Raw genomic sequence first — 21,438 nt, 5'->3', positions numbered from 1 at the left:
GTACAACTACACGACCCTGATATAATAGTATACCCTCATCCTCTGACCTTTTAGTCGTCTAGCACTTTCATTTTGCAGCTGGGCTTCTTTGATTCTGGTCATCAGTTCATTCTCAATGCTCGTGATTTCAAAGCCACAAATTTTACATGGAAAGATTTTAGATAATTGAATATCTCTGAACCTCTCAATCACATCATAATCTCTAATCATCATGCTTGATATGCTCACAGATTTACGGCTCAGTGCATCAGCTACAACATTAGCCTTGCCAGGGTGATATTTCAATTCAAAATCATAGTCTTTTAGGAACTCGGTCCACCGTCGTTGTCTCATATTCAGCTCCTTCTGATCAAACAAGTATTTCAAACTCTTGTGATCGCTGAATATTGCAAATTGCATTCCATACAAGAAATGCCTCCACTGTTTCAACCCAAAAACAATTGCAGCGAGCTCAAGGTCATGGGTTGGATAATTTTCTTCATGCGGTTTCAATTGCCTCGATGCATAAGCTACCACTCGCCTATCTTGCATCAGTACACATCCCAATCCCTTCTTGGAAGCATCGCTGTATAGCTCAAATTCACCTTCCGGGTCGGGAAGTACTAACACCGGAGCGGTCGTCAGTTTCTCCTTAAGGCTCTGAAAGCATTCTTCACATTCTTGTGTCCAAACAAATGGAGTATCCTTCCGGGTCAAACGGGTCAATGGCAACACCATGGCTGAAAATTCTTTAATGAATCTCCGGTAATAACCAGCCAAACCCAAAAAACTTCTTATTTCTGTTACTGTCTTGGGTCTCTCCCAATCAACAACTGCCTCTATCTTGCTAGGATCAACTGCTACTCCCTCAGCGGAGATAACGTGACCCAGAAATTGCACTTGAGAAAGCCAAAATTCACATTTAGAAGGCTTTGCATATAACTGTTTCTCTCTGAGAATTTGCAACACAGTTCTCAAGTGACTTTCATGCTCTTCCTTACTCTTCGAATATATCAGGATATCATCAATAAACACAATCACGAATTGATCCAGAAACGGCTTAAATATGCGATTCGTGTAATCCATAAACACCGCAGGAGCATTAGTGAGTCCAAATGGAATTACTTGATACTCATAATGTCCATATCTAGATCGGAAGGCAGTCTTCGGAATATCTTCCTGCCTAATTCGGATTTGATGATAACCCGACCTCAAATCAATCTTTGAGAAGACACAAGCACCCCTCAACTGATCAAGCAAATCATCTATGCGAGGGAGAGGATACTTGTTCTTAATTGTAACCTTATTCAACTGACGGTAATCAGTGCACAATCTCATGCTACCGTCCTTCTTCTTAACAAATATGACTGGTGCTCCCCACGGGGACACACTTGGCCGGATAAACTGCTTAGCCGAAAGCTCTTCAATATGTTTCTTTAACTTGGCTAATTCCGGTGGTGACATCCTATACGGAGCCAGAGAGATAGGCCCCACACCAGGCAACAGATCAATCGTGAACTCAATCTCTCTATGAGGCGGAAGTTGTGGAATTTCATCTGGAAACACATCCACAAACTCCCTCACCACGGAAATAGTGCCAATCTCCTCATGACTTCCGCCTACTAAACCCCCCACAAAGACATATCCCAATGCCCCGGCCCTCAAAGCCTTTCTAACCTGCAACACAGATAGATATGGGGAAGAACTAGTAGCAGAATCATCAGCATCAAGCACAATCCTTTTACCGCAGCAGTCTATCATAGCACAGTTCTTTGACAACCAGTCCATACCCAAGATAACTTGAAGGCTGATCATAGGTAAACAAATAAAATCCAGCACGTAATCTCGGCCTTCATATTTGAATTCGACATCTTTACACAACACCGATGTATAACACTCCTCTCCAGTAGCTGTAACCACTTTCATTGGAGGGCGAATGTCATACATTTGCAAATTTAGACCGACGGCCATAAAATCAGACATACAGGAGTGTGTAGCTCCTGAATCAAACAACACTTCAACATCCATATTATCAATGTAAATTGTACCTTTCACTAGATTCGGAGCCTTCTCCGATTGTTGACGGTCCATGGTATATACTCTACCAACCGTCTGAGACTCTAGCATAGGTTGAACAACAGAGACCGGAACAGCAGTAGCTTGAACTGCCATAGTCCTTGCTTCGTTCTGAGGACACTGCCTGGAGTAGTGACCGGATCTTCCACATTTAAAGCAAATCACCTCACCAGTAGCACATGGACCTCTATGCTCTTTGCCACATCCCTTGCACTTGGGAGGAGGTCCTCTATCAACAAACTTCTTCTGAGTACCGGGTTTTTTGAACAAGTCAAAGGGCTTATTCGCATTCAGCTTCTTGCCTTGCACCTTCCTGTTCTTCCAATAACCTGAGCCCGTTGCTTTATTGGAACTAGGTGCCTGGGCCTCAGAAGACTTCTTGGCTTGGGACACCTTATACACTTCTTCCACCTTTCTACACTGGTTTACAAACCGACTGAACTCTCGGATGTCACAATTTGACATCTTCCGAGACATCTTCTCATTAAGACCCCATTGGAACTTGGAGGTCATTTCAGCCGGGGTGGGTAAGGCTCGCCCATAGTTGGCGTATTTCACCAACTCATTGAATTTTGAGAAGTATTGGTCAATAGACATCGACCCTTGTTTGAGATCGTTATACTCATTCTGCTTTTGTTCCCTAGCCTCTCTAGGGAAGTAGTTATCCAAGAACAATGTCTCGAATAACCGCCATGTGATCTCCCGACCTTCAGCTTCTAATGGCTGCACGGTATTTGTCCACCAATCTTCTGCTTCCTCTTCCAGCATATAAACAGAGTAAGCCAACTTCATTGCGTCAGGGCACCTCATCACCCTGAATATTTTCTCCATCGCTTGGAGCCATTTTGCAGCCGCCATTGGTTCATAACCTCCCTTAAAAGAAGGAGGTTTATGTTTTCGGAAAGCCATCAATCTCCTTTCCTCCATTTCATGATCACCGACATTTTCAACTTGAGGTTGACGAACCTCGGTGTGATGACTCCGACTCCCAGAGTGGTGACTACCTTCACCCTCATTGTTACCCACTCCACCCTCTTCCTGTGAAGGAGGTGGAGAAGGCGTAGCAGTGTGAGGAGGAGGAGTGGGTTGCCGGTTCACGGGCCTAGGACCCCTCAATGTCCTCAGCTCAGTCATCATCGCGGCCATAGCAGTCCGCGAGTCTTCATTTGTCTTTAACAAATTTTCATTGGCTTGCCTGCTAGCAGCCAACTCTCTCTGAACGGCTGCAAGAGCTTCAGCCACGGGATCAGGCGGTACGCCCGTTGCCCCACGGCCACTTCTAGGCCTCACAAGAGCAGCCAAAACAGGTTCTGGCTGAGCATTGGTGTTTGATGGTCCGGGGTTGTTTCGGTTCCTCGTCATGTCACTACACATGTTACACAAAGAAGTGAGTTGATCAGGCCCACACTTAGTGATCACAAATGCAATAATCATACAGAGTACTAAAACAACTATAAAGCATCGAACACTAAGCATACTCAACAATAGCTAACAGTTATTCCCAACGAAACTGCTCTGATACCATAAAATGTAACACCCCGTTCTAGAACTGGTTTGTTAACATCGCATTATGATATTAAGCGCAGTTACAATCACATGGGTTCAATTAAAATCCGGATAAATTTTTCATTTTAAAACATACCGAATTTATAATACCCAATTCCGTGATCATAACCGTATTACCTTGCGGAATCATATCAATTAAGCTTAACATCATGTTCTTATTCCATTTTTAAATCATTAATTTACTTCTTATTTAGTTCACATCTTCTACTATATTGTAGGTTTCTTCATTAGCTACCTGTGGCTTCAAACCGTGCTCAAATCGGGGCACTGTAGCCCAAGTTAGGACAATTTGGAGCAACACAAGAGAGTGTTGGTCACAGGCCCAGCGCGCTTCAGCGCGCTACCGGGCGCTCAAGCGCGCGCTATCGGGCGCTAAAGCCTCCATCTGGGCGCTTAAGCGCACGGAGGCAGTAAGCATCAGGCATTCCAGTGTGGATGGGCGCTTAAGCGCGCAACAGGGCGCTCAGGCGCGCTATCCTGGGCGCTCAAGCTCCCACGGGGACGTTTTAGCGCGCAGAGACAGAAGCATCTCCCCTTCAGTGGCGAAGGGCGCTTAAGCGCGGACCAGGGCGCTCAAGCGCGCAACCCTGGGCGCTTAAGCCCCACCCTGGGCGCTAAAACACGAGGGGGCAGTAAGCCACCCAACTTTCTGCAGCAAGGGGCGCTTAAGCGCACGCCAGGGCGCTCCAGCGCGCAATCCTGGGCGCTTAAGCCCCCACTTGGGCGCTCCAGCGCGAGGAGGCAGAATGCATTGGCACTCGCAGGGGCAGCAGAGCGCTTGGGCGCGCTGCCAGGGAATTCCAATTCCCACATTTCTCAAGTCCAAGCCTAGGGGAAAATGCATCCCCATTACAACCCCCAAATGTCCATGCCCCAAAACTAAATCCTAGCACTCATCCAACCTCTCCTCATGAGATTTAGCTAGAATTTGGGCAGCATGACCTTTGTTTTCTCATCGTTTACCAGTTTAAACGAAGAGGGTACCTAATTGATTTTCAGCCCAACCAATTCAACAACTCAATACATAACAAGCATGCATATATTGAATTCCAAGTAGGCATCATTTACATTACATATCCTTTACAAATCATAGAACTTAGCTTACAAAACACTATGATCATTCCCTTGGCTCCCATCAACAAAAGGTGTAACCAAAGGCATGAGCATAGGCTAAGTTCATCCAATGAATCAAGATATACAAATGATCATGGGCTTTCAAAATAAAATCCTATACATGTCAACTACAACAGGCATGCATAAACTCAAAGAAGTGCCATATTTCATGCATAATCTAGGTATGGCCACTTGCCACCAGAGGCTCTTGCAGCATCCTTACCTGAAAGGGGGTCCCCACAACACGGGGTGAGATATACGAATATATCCAGTAAACCAGGGGTCCTTGGAGCATCTCTCCACCCCACAGTTCCATATCAGTGTAATAGCAATAACAATAATAATGCAGTAAATACATATCTATGCAAAGTGCAATACATCTCCAGGAGAAATCCCTCGAGCTCTCAAGCTGTCCTAAGGAAACTCAGATGCAAATAGTCCTACTGGCCAGCTAAACTACCAAGTATGATTTACGCATCGTCATGCAACATACCATATAGGGAACACCATCCTATGTCACACCAAATGCATACACATACGTATAACAAAGCATTACACTATTTCATTGCATTTATATACACTATAATTACCACTACCCTTTCAGGGCTTGGTGGAACAATCAAGGGAATTACACCCAAGGTCCGAAGGCTTACCTCAATGCTTCAGTCAACCTTTGTTCTTCACCAACAGTTTCAGCAATCAACTTTTACAAACATACACCAATTCCAATGAGCTATTCAAGCTCCATAGCTTGCTCCAATGGTTGATCACTCACGGTTGGTCCAAATGTCTCAATCCTAGACATCACAAGGATCCAATCAATCATTCAACTCACTAATTGTTCAACATGCTAGAATACTAACCAATCCAAGCATGAATTTTCCAATATTATGAACAATTATCAAATGACTATCTAGGCTCATTTCCACCGATTAAATGACATTCCTAGCATTTTCCATAACATGCTCTAAGCTCCATTCTTCCTAGAACATAGCTAATTCAACTACATTTCATAAAAATCCCAATTTACTATTCACAAACCCTAACTCATGCAAATTTCAAGGAATCATGAGGTTCAAGGGTTAGAATCTTACCACCAATGGTCACACAACCAAGGATTGATGGCTCCTCAAGCTTCAATGGAGGTAGAAACTCTCAAAACCCCAATTTTCACCAAAGGGCCGAATTTTTGAGAGCCAATATCCCTCTCCACAATGCTCCCCACTCAAAACAAAGTTAGGATTATGAAAGAGGGGAAGATTCTAAGTGATTTAGGCTTTTGAATCGCTCCAATCGGTTGAAAATCACACAACCTAGGTTTTCTTTCTCTCTCTCCCTCCCTTCCTCTTCTCTTCTCTTCTTTCTGGGCGTCGACGGGCTGGGTGGGAAATGAGGGTCATTTGGTGACTTAAGTCACTTAACATAGGTTAAGTGGCTCTAAGCGAGTATTGGTTCGTCTATCTATTTAACTCCAATAATTACCAAACTTTACCCAAAAGTCTGGAATATTATTCTAGGAATATTACTATTTTTATTTTTATATTTTGGGTACTTTTGACAGTACCCATTTATACCCCTTAATTTTCACTGAGTACACTTTTTAACTCCAAAGTGACTCAGATTCATTTTATTAAGCCTCACACTTAATTTCACCTAGTAAAACATGTTTAATTAATCAATTACACTTGATTTCCTAATTAATTAATATGGGCTATTATAAGATGGAGTTCCAAGGACAATCAGAAAAGGTACGAAGCTCTTGCTTATCCTCTTTTCATCCCAACCATATTGTTTTCCGTCTCAAAACTGCTAAGAAAATGAAAATAATAAGGGAGAGATTAGATCAAATTGCTGAAGAAAGGATTAAGTTTCATTTGACTGAGACGGTCACAGAGAGAAGAACTGGTGTCATTGACTGGCGCCAAACAACCTCAGTTATTACTCAACCTCAAATCTATGGAAGAGAAGAAGATAGGGATACAATTTTAGACTTTTTGGTTGTTGATGCTTTTGGTTTTGAGGATTTATCTGTGTATCCGATAGTTGGTCTGGGTGGACTTGGCAAAACAACTATTGCCCAACTCATCTTCAACCATGAGAGGGTAGTCAACCATTTTGAGCTAAGAATTTGGGTATGTGTTTATGAAGATTTCAGTTTGAAGAGAATGATAAAAGCTATCGTGGAATCTGCATCTGGACATCCCTGTGCGGATATGGATCTAGAGCCACTGCAAAGAAGACTTCAGGATCTACTCCAACAAAAAAGATATTTGCTTGTTTTGGACGATGTGTGGGATGATGAACAAGAGAATTGGCAGAGGTTGAAATCTGTATTGGCTTGTGGAGCAAAGGGTGCATCAATTTTGGTCACTACCCGTCTTCCCAAGGTTGCAGCAATCATGGGAACTGTGCCTCCTCATGAATTATCGTTGCTATCTGACAATGACTGTTGGGAATTGTTTAAACAACGAGCTTTTGGACCAAATGAGGCAGAACGAGAAGGCCTTTTGGTCCTAGGGAAGGAGATAGTAAAGAAGTGTGGTGGAGTGCCTTTTGCAGCAAAAGCACTAGGAGGTCTTTTGCGTTTTAAAAGAAAGGAAAATGAATGGCTCTATGTCAAGGAAAGCCAGCTATGGAGTTTACAAGATGAGGGCTCTGTCATGCCTGCCTTGAGATTAAGTTACTTGAACTTGCCAGTAAAATTGAGACAATGTTTTGCCTTCTGTGCATTATTTCCCAAAGATGTAGAAATAGAAAAGCAATTTCTAATCGAACTTTGGATGGCTAATGGATTCGTCTCATCTAATGAAACATTGAATGCTGAAGATATTGGTGATGAGGTATGGAATGAATTATATTGGAGATCATTCTTTCAAGACATTCAGACAGATATATTTGGCAAAATTAAAATTTTCAAAATGCATGATCTTGTTCATGATCTCGCTCAATCTGTCACAGAAGAGGTTTGTTGCATCACATATGATAATAATAATGTAAAGAGTACGTCCGAAAGAATTCGCCATCTCTCAACGTATAGGCGGAAGTCATTTTGGTTGCACAAACTCAAAGCCTTGAAGACCTACATAGAGCGGTATAACTATGTTGATGACCAACTTCCATCTCAGGTATTGAAATGTTATTCTTTGCGTGTGCTTCAGAGCACAGGGCTAAGCAATTTGTCGGCTTCGATTGGTCATTTAAAACATCTAAGGTACTTGGATATTTCTATGGGTCGCTTCGAAACTCTTCCGGAATCCCTTTGTAGGATATGGAATTTGCAGATTTTGAAATTAGACTGTTGTTATGATCTAAAAAAGTTGCCCAACAGTCTGATACAATTGAAAGCTCTGCAACATCTATCTTTGATGGACTGCTTCTCACTCACAAGCTTGCCTCCTCAGATAGGGAAGTTGACTTCCCTAAGAACTTTAAGTATGTACTTTGTTAGCAAGGAAAAAGGGTTTCTTTTGGCAGAATTGGGACGATTGAACCTTAAAGGAGTGCTTCACATCAAGAACCTTGAGAGAGTAAAAAGTGTGATGGATGCCAAAGATGCCAATATGTCGAGTAAGCAACTGAACACATTGTTGCTGTCATGGGGCAGAAATGAAGAGTCCGAAGTACAGGAAAATGTTGAGCAGATTCTTGAAGTGCTTCAACCTCATACCCAACAACTTCAAAATTTGGGTGTAGGAGGATATCCAGGTGCCCGATTTCCACAATGGATGTCTAGTCCTTCTCTTGAATATTTAAATGCTTTAAGACTCGTGGATTGCAAAAGTTGTTTACAACTTCCCCTGCTGGGAAAACTACCTTCTCTAAAGGAACTATGTATATCTAATATGAGTAATGTAATATACCTGCAAGAGAAGTCCTATGATGGTGGAGTTGCGATAAGTTTCATGGCTCTAGAATTTCTGTTACTGAAGGAGCTGCCAAACCTGATAAGGTTATCAAGTGAGGATGGAGAAAACATGTTCCCGCGCCTTTCGAAACTTGAAATTACTCAATGTCCTAAATTGTTGGGCTTGCCTTGCCTTCCATCTCTCAATGAACTACGTATAATAGGGGAATGCAACCAAGATATACTAAGTTCAATTCATAAACTCGGTAGTCTTGAATCCCTTTATTTCTACAAAAATGAAGAGTTAACTTGCTTCCCTGATGGTATGCTACAAAACCTTACTTCTCTGAAGATACTTGACATTTCTTGGCACTCCAGACTTGAGGTACTCCCAACTGAAATGGCTAACCTTAATGCTCTCCAAGAACTGTATATTAAAGGTTGCGACAACCTCCAATCATTGACAGATGAAGTATTGCAAGGATTGCACTCTCTCAAGATATTAGAGATTGTGGGGTTTCCTAAGTTCAAATTGTCAGTAGGTATTCAATATCTAACTTGTCTTGAGGAATTGACGATTGAGGGCTCCTCAGAGGTTGAAGATTTGCATGAGGCTTTACAGCATATGACTGTTCTGCAAACATTAGCATTGTGTGATCTACCAAACCTAGGATCCCTGCCTGACTGCTTGGGAAACCTTGGCCTGCTTCACAAATTAAGTATTTCAGGTTGTCCCAAGTTGAAGTGTCTTCCAATGAGCATTCAACGCCTTAGCTATCTGAAAACATTGGAAATTTGGGGTTGCCCTGAGTTAGGGAATCGATGTCAGAAGGAAACAGGGGAGGACTGGCCAAAAATAGCTCACCTTCAGCATATTCAAATAAAAAATGATGTAATTCTTCGCAGTGGAGGTTGGTTTTCTATTGGAATCATTTCAGGTACATGTAATTTTCTTCCATCTCCTGTAAAAAAACAACAACCCCTTTCAATTCATGTGGTTACTAGATTCTTGATGGTTCATATTCCGAAGACATTTAGTACTCCTGTACTGGTTATTAACTACTATTATTTAAACTAAAATAGACATTAAGTTTTAAAGTACTCAACGTCAATAATAATGGTCTGAGAGTTGGGTAACACATTTTATCTTATCCTACTTTTACTGCACAATATATTTTATTCTGAAACTGAAGATTATCTTTGTTTTTCCTTGTGTTCAGAACTCTGTGAAATTTGAGAATAAAAAAATCGCGATGGTTACAGCAGGTGGCGTCTGAAGATTGCATTGTTTGTATCTTTCAGCTAAGTGAGTAATAAAGTTCAGGTCTGAAATTTTGGCAGACAATATGTACATGTACAATTTTAAGAGATTTGTATTATTTGCTCATTTGTTATTCGATCTCTTTTATTTTCCGGTCAATGTATTAAAAAGTCTTTAATTGGTAGGAGAGGTTCGACAGCTAAAAATTCAGGTTCATAGGGATAAGTCTAAGGTCTTATGTAAGAAGGTTTTTTTTTTTTAAAAAAAGAGAGAGTATATATTGATGGATAATTTTATACATTGAAGTTTGTAGACCCCTTCCTTGTAACTCAGGCCCGACAAGGGCTCACTTTTAATTTAGTTTATAGAATTGCAATCAGGATCCCACGAAACTGTCTTCGCTTCAAAATCCTTAGAGATACTTAATTTAGTATTTATGATGCGAATTATGTGACAGCAACTTCTTAATAAGAAGGGGAAACCTAAAGTAACCCGTTATTGACACATCACGTATATAACGAAATGCACATGAGCAATATATTTCTTGAATAGATACAAATATGACAAATCCAAAAATTCAGGATACTCAATAATTATTTGGTTACGCTTTGTTTATTAAGAAATTGTGACTATGTATAAAAAAATTTGTGACTATAAAAAACGTCCCAATTATTGTTGCCACACATATATGTTTTGAGAGACTAGTAACTTTACATTCATGAGTCATAGAAATGGAATCTTTTACAAGATTAATATAAACATAATATCCACGAGAACAAAATGGAAACATAATTTGACACAGAACTAGACGGAGAGTAAAATCCAGTTAGAAAAAATGAAAGGGACTAACTACTTTCTGCCAAAGACAAACAGATACTGTTATGGGCAACCAAATTATTTAAAATAACTGAATATTTTGGAAAGGAAGTTCACAAGGATGCAAACTCCTACAATTAGGGGTGTAAATGGGTCAGGCTGGCCTAGCCCAGCCTACGACCCGGTCTACATTGAGCCCAGCCCAGGCCTGACCTTTCAGAAAAGTAGAGTAGACTTAGACTTATAAAAAAGCTTTTTCAATAAATAGGCTATAGGCCAATTTTGTCAAGTTCGGCCTACAGCCTTGTAGGCTGACCTATTTAATTTATTAAAATAAAATAATAAAAGATATTTATTTTATGTGGCAAAGACACAAAATACCAAATATCAATATCTCTTACTTTTAGTGCTATTTTATTTTATGAAAGGAAAACTTGTCTAATGTCTCCAAATTTTACATGCTGTTGCAGCTTAATACCATGGAGCAATGGGTACCTTGCTGGATTATGATGTTACTGATGAAGATCTTTCAATAATACTCTTCTTTCCCTTGTCTTGATGGTGGTTTAAAGATTTTTAGATGAATGACATTCTCTTGTAGACTTTATTTCAGCATCCAGTAATTGTATTTTTCTTATTTTTCCCATTTCTTTGACTCTATTCCTCTATGATATACATTCTAGAGCTGAGGTATTATGTTGACACTTTCTTGTTTATCATTTTTTTCTTATGAGAAGTACTAGTGTATGCATGAATGAAACTTTCTTTGCTCTATACAATTATTTTTTTTGCTTAGTATATATAGTGGGAGGCCTACAAGGCCTGTAGGCCATGTCAGGCTTTCTTATTTTTGAAAATGGACCGGGCTTGGCCTACAAATAAAGCCTTTAATAGGCCAGATAGGCTGAATTTTTTTTGACATAGGCTTGGACTAGGATGGCCAAAGCCCAGCCCATTTACACCCCTACCTACAATTACTTCAAAGGATTCTCCATAGAAGACATACTTTCTCCCACTTAACATTATCATAAATAAGAGATTGTTAAATTTATCAAATTTTAAGTTATACAACTAGAACATATGAGCATAACTACATCACGGAGTAAATAAATATCACTGAGAAGAATGTATATATTATTATATTTCTTCTCATGATGATTTCAAGGAGGTTCAAATCCCATGCCATTGGGACTTGGAGTACATGATGTAAAATTGTAGTCCAACAACATAAACAAGCTCTCTAATGGAGCTTAGCTAACAATAGAAATCTCAAATGGGGCCGAAGCAAAGGCTTCACCATTTTGGTAGAATTTAAAGTTGGAGTCAGAGGTTGATTGGAACATATGCACTATACACATCATAAAATTTTATTTCCTACAGAAAACTATGTCAAGAAGCAGACTATTTGGTTCACAAAATGTTCCAAAACTTTTTGAAATGTAGCCTCTAAAAGTAAATACAAATCACACACCCTTCACTTTTAATTTGTCGTTCAGAGGACCAGATCCAGGTGAGTTTAGTTTGTTGTTTTTGTATATTATATTTAGTCACTTAAGTTTAAAAGTTCTGCATGGTTTTCATAGACACAACAAACAGAGATTGGTGCATTTTCTGGCAACCCAATGCTTGTCACACTTATGCAAGATTATAGGGCTCAATAAACACCAGAACCTGACCCAAAATCGCAAATATTCTTTTTGGGTCAATCCATTCAGTCCAGGAAAGGTGAACATCTTTGTTCTGCAGAGTTATTATTGTACCGTGTGTTAACTGGGATGATGGGTAGAATGGCAGAGGCCTTGTGAACCAACAAGAGAAAGAGAGAAATGGGGATAAGAAGAGGTGCAGTCAAGGTACAGTGACATTAGTGGTAATTTTGTTAGGTTAGATTATCTTGATATTCAGACAATGGAAAAGGGTCTCCTTGTAACACTTTCGTGTCTTTTCTTCCTAGGCTGTTTGAAATTATTATTTGCTAGAATGGATGTTCAAGGTACCATTCTCTTCGGTGGAAGTTATCATTTTCAGCATGCTCCAGCTTTATTTCCCAAGAAGAGACAGTTTATTTGGTAGGAAATAGCTACAATGTAATCAGCAGTGTTTGCATGCAGTGAACAATCAAAGTACCACATTGTGCTTCACGAGAAAGAAAACTCCGAGTACACATCTAGAACAATTTATCTTTAAGCTCAATACCTTTCATTAATCTTTTGAGATCACCTTGTTTTAATTAGTGTCTGTAATCATGAAGTTGAACTTATAACATTAACAAATCCCTAAAGCAAAACTGCACTCATCCCATTGACCTATTTTTGTACACAACATATATTGAAGTCTACAACACTGCAAACTTGTTTCCTACATATTTTACAAAGCAGCACCCAGCAAAAAAAAAAAATTTGGACCCCAAAAGAAAAAGCCTTTCGTTAGATACATCACATTCTACAAGGTGGAATGCATAGTGTAGCGCACCAGAACCAAGGAGACCACTTTCCAACAGCACAAGAGGGTGCTGCACCGAGTACACAAACCATTCCCATATTTAGAGATTTCTTTCATGTGGTTCGAGCCAAGGAAAGCCCAGGAAATCAAACACCTCCTTTTCTGTATAAAATTTCAAACTTGCACTACCTTTTGCACCCTGCAACATAAATATACTAGCTAATTCACGGAAATCAGGACATAGTCCTTAAAAAAAAAATTATTGAAAAAAAAAAAAAATACCCGTTTGCCACCAGAACCCTGAGTAGCAGGAAACAGCCCAGTATCATCAAGCCGGAATCCTTTAGATTCAGCTTGCAGTCTCAACCTGTATTAAAACACCCAAAAAAAGAAAAAGCACAATAACTCCCCAGCAATAGATGATAAAGAAAATGATGAAATAGATAAACAAGGCATTGACTATGCCCCATCAAATTGGTAATAAAGTATGGTTATCAAAGCATCCATTCTTTACACAAAAAAAAAGAAAAGAAATAAAAATTGAAAAATATTTCCAAAAAAGAAAAAAGAAAAAAAAGATACAATGTAAGATTAGTAGATTTCTGGAAAGATATCCCTGTGTTAGACACAAAGACACTGAAATTAAGATGCCATCTGGCTCACTTCTGATAGCCAATTTCTAAGATCCAACATTTCAGCATTTTTTTTTTAATAAAATATACCAAAGTGAGGTTTGCTTGTCATTGGGGAAATAGTCATGGTACCCGCATTTCTATCTCCTTTCTCTTTTATTAGTATTATTAAATATACATTTCACTTCTGCAAGCATTCACTATATTAATGAGTACATATGTGTAAGCAAGTAGTCTAATACACTATCAAAAGAAAAATCCTGAAGAAACTATTTTGAACTTCTTTATGAGAGGTAAAATGGCCAAAACTTTTAGAGATGGAAAGTTCGATGCATATAGAAGCAAGCATACCTCCTGTTTAATACATCATTTCCTGTCCAAGCTATAAGTCCAAAAGCATATATGTCTCTTGGGTACACCTGCCAAAATCTTAAAATTAATCATATGTACTTCTGAGATGTCCATAAATAATTAGTCTGTGCTGCTAAAAGTTGGCCACGCAACAAAGTACAACCAGCAGTAGGAAAGACAGAGGAATGCATTTATATTTTTACCGCATTATACTATGGTTTAGTGCTAACTTCTAAGTATTTGACCAAAACAAGAAATTGAAGACAATACTAAATTTTGAATAACCCCTGTAGTAAAATACGAAAAAAAACATGGCAATACAACAGCACAAATACAAATATGCAATAGTACATGTCATAATTTCCTTAATGTGTTCTTGCTTTTATAGGGTCCATTGACTCTAGTTTGGGGTAATGGTAATGTTGATGTTGAATAGTACATGTAGGAAGAAAGAGGAAAATAATCTGGAAAATCCACAAATTTTTAAACACTCATGAGCCTTCATCAGACATTGTATGAAAAGATATACCATCTATCACCTTTAAATCAATACGGTGCCGCAACTCCCGTCCAGGATAGGTGCAAAAACCAAAGTAAGTGTCAACACCAGAATCAGTACCCTGTGAATACATGGAAAAATTAAAAAAGAGAGCAAACAATGAATAAAAAGAAATGATGCAGAAACATCTAGCAGATAGATGAACACAGAAAAATATCAAATACAGATTGATTCATCAAAATGTATTAAGAGCTCTTCATGAAACCCCGACTTGCGAGGGTAGAGATAAGGAAATTCTTGTACACAGCCTTATCCTTATATTTTTGCAATGAGGCTGTTTTCTGTATTCAAACTTGTAATCTTTTGATCACAAAAGAGCAGCTTTACCACTGCTCCGGGCTCGCTTTCTTTTTTATCAAATTGTATGTCTAGCTACAACTTATAGAAAGATAACGCTATCTAAAATAGGGGACGAGATAACCCCCAAGGGTAGCTCAGTTGGCAACTGAGCTCCCAAGGATTTGCTTGGATTAGAGATTCAAACCCCGTCTCAAGCAAATTCTTGAAAAATCTTTGGGGGCCAGAGGACATGCCTCTTTCCTCCAGGGGGGAGGGGATTAGTCTCATTCTTCTTCTGGTAGCGAAGCTCAATGCACCAGTTGTTCCAATGAGGGGGTAGCCTTCGGGCTGTACTCCGAGGACAAGGTAACCGGAGGAGGTTGAATGAATATACCTTCTAGGTTGTACCAAAAAAAGAAAAAAATAAGGGATGAGATTATGAGCTCCTTATGGAATAGGATGATGGTTTACGCCAAACTGTCACGGTGTACTACACAAATAATAGATAATTACTAACTCTTGATCTTAGGATTATGAATTTTTAATATGTTAGCACATTCCTTTAAGTTCCATAATCTAAGTTAAAAAGGTCTTAATCATAAAAGGTAGAAACATATTAGGCCCACCTTCCTCAATTTCTCCAGAAAACAGGTCATTTCAAGATTCATGCTCCCCTTCAAAGTATCAAGTCACTGTATAGCTTATTCAACCTTTCAAACAATTAAAAAGAAAATTTTATCCTTATGAATTCTATAAGGAAATGAAGTTTTTGAATATACACCCAAAAATGTGGAGGAGTTGAGCTTAAACTGCTATTTACAACTCAAGAAAGTCTTCTCTGCTTTGCATCTTCACATGCAAGTACAGACTCTCACCCTTATTTCAGAAAATATCGGGTTATACATAAGACAGTGTCTCTCTAGGAAAATAATTGTCTTGTTTTGTAGGAAAGCTTCACCAGCCAAATAAAAATACATTTGTAGACAACAAGCAAATGGTAATATTACCTCTTCACTGTGAGTACTGAAAATTAAATCCTCTCTCAGGAAATTCATATCCTTCAAATGTTTTACAAACTTTGGCAAAAATCCTTTGTGACTGCAAGCCAAAAACAAATCTACTGAGTGAACATGAAAAAAGAAGTTTCCACAAACAAAAGATAAAAGAGAAGTGCATAATGTTAGTCAATCACATTCTCCTAACAGCAAGAGTAAAGGGATTGTCTTAGCTGCTACAAGTTTACATATTTTTCCAATAAGGGAAATGAAAAAAGCACAACAGAAATCGAGGAATCTAAAAAATTATTACTAAAGTCACTTGTTTAACAGTTTAGAACACACATAACCATTCAATCAATCAAAGCAAAAACTATATTCAAAGTTAAATCATACTTCTATAAGAATATATTTAAGAATTCTGTTTTACCAAGGTAATATTTCAGTACATGGTACCAATAAAAAACTACTAATTACTATCCTATTAAAATTTATAACTTAAACTTCCATTTTATACAAAAGGAAATAAACTCACAAAAGCAATAATAATGACACTCGTATTATTTGAAAAACAAAATTTCAGTTGGAATTTGGATACGTATCCATTCAACTGCAGATTTTCTTCGACAATGAATAAAGTTTCTAAGAGAAATCAATAGTACCTTGTTCCATCAGGATGTGTTATAATGATATCAATGTCCCCACAGGTAGCTTTCCCACGTCTATATGATCCCCCACAAATGATAACAACCTAAATGACACAACAGAACCATAACCAGGTTTTCAATGTCATGATTCAATTCAAACTGAGGGAGCAACAAAAAAACGTATGTTAATGCATGTCAGTAATATAAAAATTATCTGCAATCTAAGTGAAAGCATGAACTGAAATACATGAGGCAGGAGGTTCTAGAAACAGGATCCCTAAGAGTTACATGATGTGAACGGCAACAATTTTCTAAAATATGATTATAACAAGATAGATGTGAGAAGTGGCATATTTCTAAATAAAGCTTGTATCATCCATCATTTCTATATTATCTGTGTCCCAATACCTTTGAGCACCAAGACGAAAAACCAGAAGTCAAAGCCATATGCTGCAACCTTAAAAGAGAGATGGGAGACTAAAGCAGCACTGAAAACTACATAATCAGTGATAGTTTGACCAAACAACCCATTTTATTTCAAAATAGACACCATAACACTTCTATCTAATAAACAATGGATACTTCCTCCCAAGCAGCTTGGAGATAAATCTATTTTGAAATACACACACACGGAGAGAGAAATGAAGATTTTCATGTGACAGATTCTTATCAAACATGCATGACAAGATAGAAGCTCATATCAATCTCAGTCCAGTCAGAATTTTGTAGTGCTCACCCCAGGCAAAACATTCTCTCCAACATTCTGCAAAATATGTTCCATCTCTTGAGCCTATCAAATCAAAAAGGGCATCAGTGTTTTTTGGTGTAATGAAATGAGGATTTTTTTTTTTTGCAGGGTGGTACCACACAAACAGTATCACCAGACCTCATGGCGTGGAATCCGTTGCCTGATATCATCAAAGTATTTCAACCCTAACTTCTGTGCATTTGTAAGTGACTCATCATTCCTAAGATCATCTAATGTACGATGTCCTTTCTCATACAGTTTCAGTGATGTGGCTGGACCTATACCCCATACTTCTCCAAATAAGGATATTGTTCTCACCTATAATAAAAGAAAAGGTAGCAGGTTTGCAATAAAATGTTAAAAATATAGATGGTGCTATTATTTTAAAGAATATGTGGCCTTTCATATTACACATGGATCAACTAAACAATAAAAGACAACAAATAAAAGTTCAGAGACAATATTTTACATACAGTGGGCCAACAATTTTCTATACATGCTACTAATACAGTACACATTAGACAGGAGTTGAAACCACCCTTAGCTGGAAAAACTGACTTCAAACTTTGCTCAAGAAATTACAAAAAAAGCATAAATGTGTGCTAGTGTGCGTGTGCATATAATTTAATATGATACAAAAGTATTAAAAATGCGATCACGCAAGGATCATGGATCAAAATAAATTATTCATACAATTTTTCATGGATCTTGGGGTAAACACTTATAATACCTTCTCATCAGTTTCAAAGTGTTCCAATTTGGATAACTTCCCAGTAGTTATTATCTCCTGAATCTACACATAGTAAACACGATTGCTTGTTATGTTATCTGACCAAAAGTAAAAGAAAATGATAAATCATTATAGAGGAAGACACAGAAAAGTCTTATTGACGTCCAAATTCAGATTGCTGTACCATCAATGGGGAGTAAATAAGCATCATAACAGAATATTATAACCAAATAACTATGTGATAATAACCCAATAACAAACATCCTGAAAAATTCAAGAATCATAGAGAAATTAGCACACTTATACAAAATTGTCCTCTTAGATGGACCCCCAGCATAACCTGACAACATAAGCACCTTCATTCCCACAACAATAAATGACAACTAGGAGGATATCATATAGGACAGTTAAATGATATTTTCGACTAGAGACAGCTGAAATTTTAGATAAGAAAAATGCAACAGGACAGAAGAACAATAAAGTAATAGCAAAAAATGTTTGGAAACCAACAATATATATTGTCATCAAAGTGCCAGTAGATAAAACTACATAAAGTGCAGTGTCAGATAGCAGCCATTTGGTCAAGACAGAATGTCTAGTCACATAGTTCACTTACATGATCTTTCATTGATTTGCCAATTGACGGAAGGTTTTTTATCTGGTCAGCACTTTCAATTTTAAATGGCAACTTCTCAATCACTGCAATAGCCTTGTAATAGCTGAAGGACCTCCGATCATCACCCAATGCTTTCAAACAGCATTAGCACAATAAACAAGAGCTCGAGAATAAAATAAAATAAAAATGACAACAATCTGTAGGAGTTATATTAGCCTTACCTCTATATATGTTCACAAGTTTCCCAAATATCTCTGTTATGTTCTTGTTCAGATCAGGTGGACAGTATGGCAAGGATGACTGCAATGTTCTCCCTTTGTTAGAAGTGTTTCAAGAAGAAGGCATAAAACTCAGAGTATGAGCTTAAAGATAAACTATATTTCATAAATGTATGCACTTCAAAGCCATTTGCATTAATTACCCTCCAGGTGTGCGTCATGCATAGGCTGTCAAGATATGCATGTGAGCATGTGCATAAATAGATAATTAGATACAGTTATATGGCACTAGATATTATAAAGAAATATGGAATTTAAATTTTGTCATAAGCTTATTCTATTAAACAGTAGGCATATAGATCTTACTGCCTCATTTGCAGCATCAAGATGTTGAGGTCTTGTGTTTGCATAACTTAAACTGTCAACTTCACCCTGACTGCTTGTCGTGCTTGTTGATGAAAATAGCTCGTTTTCTCTTCTATCTTCAATATTTCCAAGATTTACAATATTTGTATCCTCAGAAGGTGATTTGATGTTTTTATTCTGTAATTGCTGAGGATCGCTAGAAATGTTCCCATTAGTTTGCTCAGGGTCCACAGATTTATCAGGTACATCTTCATCTAGAGGATCCAAATTCAGTACATACATATCCTCAGATAGTTTCTCCCCTGATTTCAAGCAGTCTTCCAGCCATTGATAAAGGAGAATTCTCTGCACAAAACATCATTAACCAAAAAGAGTAAAGGCATGTAGAAGCACATTCTGAACATAAAAATAGAAACCCACATTATGCACTTCAAAGGTGATTGTTATGCAAACAAAATAGATTTCAGCGTATACAAGTCAAAGTACAACATAAAAATTCTTAAAAAAAAACAGCTCAAAACATAATTAAGTCCTTCAAATACTATTAGTAAATGTCAATTTTGGTCCTTGAATGATGTTAGCAACATGGCATCCCTATATTAATAAATACATCAAATTAATACTTAAAAGATATACAAAGCATCATCGAAAGACCATTTTATATTGCTGATAAATGAAGGGCCAAAATGAGTGTTTACTCACTACTATTACTATCTTTGCATCCCCATTGAAACAATTGCAAACTCAACCACTCATAAATCACAAAAATTAAGTGTTAAAATAGCAAACCTCTTTGAAACGTGACAAACGCTCCCTGTCCAATTCCTGGAGAAGGGAATCTGAGTCTATAGCAAAAACATGAGTGACTCGTTTGGATAGGCGTTCCTCAATGATAGCCCCCATTTGCACCAACCTCTGCTTCCAAATCTTACACACAAGGAAAAAAAGATACAAACTTTGGAATTGCAAATGGGTACTCATTGAAAATAAAAAAGTGGGTATTGAAAATGGAAAAAAACGCAGTTACAGTGATTAGCATTTTCGGTTGAAGTTTGTACCTGAAACCGACGAGTTTGAACACCTTTTGGGACCAAGAAGACAACCATTCCAGCGAACATTCCATGAGATTGAGGGTTAGATAAAGATTGTTTCTTCGTTTGTTTTGTCTTTGGCGCCATTTTGCTACGGTTTGTTTCTTCATTAGTGCTTCTACAATACGCTACTGTGGCCCAACGTGAGTTGGGTGTGTTTGGGTAGAATCGATCTGTGTCAGCATTTGGTAAAAGCTGCGCGTGTCGCGCAAGATGTTGGACACGTAGATAAACATCTTGAATGTGATGGAAACTCATTGATTCAGTGACTAATGATATACTATAAGATGTATTTTGATTACTTTTTTAATTATCCTTTAATTATTTATTACTGTATCATTAATTATTTTGATTATTTGTTTTGTGATTTTAATTTAAATCGTCTTCTATTATTGAATAATAGGATATGATCTTATCAAGTTTACTTTTCATAATTACTTGTCTTTATGTTGATTCTTTTTCTTGTTTTAACCTTTTTATATGCCATCTGTACTTTTTTTAATAAAAATAAATAAAATAATGTGGTTACTGCAACAGAGACCGGCAGCGACAGTGAAGCATGTAAAGTTACCTAGTTGTTTTATGAAAATTCTGCAAACACTGTCACAATGGCTACCTAACTTTGACGTAAGACTGGAGAACTTCTATGGTATTAAGTATTAACAAGTATTTGAATTTTAATGGAGTCAATAAAAATGGATGATTCTAGAATGAGAACTTAAGGCGAAGAGTAATGTGGATTAGAATTGCATGAGACATAATTTGAATTCCTTTGATTACTATCTTCAATAAATTCAACAGTAAAAAGTTGATACCACTATGCATTTGATAAAGTGGGTTACAATAAGTTTTTCAATATTATTTTTACTAATGCTTTTATAAGTTAAACGAATGTGTAGACTTGTTCAAATCAAAGAGCGGACTTTATATGTATGAATTGATACTTTTTTTCAAATCAAGAATTTGAAACAAATACATAAATGTATAAATTAGAAAAGAAAGATATTACATTTAAAAGAGGTGACATGGTTTCAAACTATTTAGGGGGAAACTATAGACATGATGAGCATGATAGCAAGGAATATTTCTCCTCTAACCCATCCTCCTCT

At 37.8% G+C, this 21,438-nt stretch overlaps 2 protein-coding genes across 2 annotated transcripts; one reads left to right on the top strand and one right to left on the bottom strand.

Annotated features, from left to right (window-relative positions):
- Positions 1–6,374: 6,374 nt before the first annotated feature.
- LOC133318568 (putative disease resistance protein RGA1) lies at positions 6,375–10,205 on the top strand. Its single transcript, XM_061520578.1, has 2 exons — positions 6,375–9,516; positions 9,799–10,205. The coding sequence occupies exons 1-2, from the start codon at positions 6,441–6,443 to the stop codon at positions 9,813–9,815; spliced, it is 3,093 nt and encodes a 1,030-aa protein (XP_061376562.1). The 5' UTR covers positions 6,375–6,440; the 3' UTR covers positions 9,816–10,205.
- Positions 10,206–12,815: 2,610 nt separating this feature from the next.
- Positions 12,816–20,416, bottom strand: LOC133318570 (DNA polymerase lambda). Its single transcript, XM_061520581.1, has 14 exons — positions 20,297–20,416; positions 20,028–20,165; positions 19,239–19,583; positions 18,876–18,954; positions 18,655–18,785; positions 18,039–18,101; positions 17,447–17,626; positions 17,297–17,350; positions 16,576–16,664; positions 15,926–16,016; positions 14,620–14,700; positions 14,081–14,148; positions 13,380–13,464; positions 12,816–13,296 (listed from the first exon to the last, which is right to left on the bottom strand). Exons 1-14 carry the CDS (start codon positions 20,414–20,416, stop codon positions 13,198–13,200), a joined length of 1,623 nt encoding a protein of 540 aa, XP_061376565.1. The 3' UTR covers positions 12,816–13,197.
- Between the last annotated feature and the right edge of the window lie 1,022 nt (positions 20,417–21,438).

The sequence above is a fragment of the Gastrolobium bilobum genome, unplaced genomic scaffold, assembly GCF_033153095.1.
Source record: "Gastrolobium bilobum isolate Gb01-03AN ecotype WA unplaced genomic scaffold, APGP_CSIRO_Gbil_v1 utg16612, whole genome shotgun sequence".
Lineage (NCBI taxonomy): Eukaryota > Viridiplantae > Streptophyta > Magnoliopsida > Fabales > Fabaceae > Gastrolobium > Gastrolobium bilobum.
The sequence above is the reverse complement of the archived record's forward strand: the minus strand, read 5'-3'. Positions and strand labels throughout refer to the sequence as shown.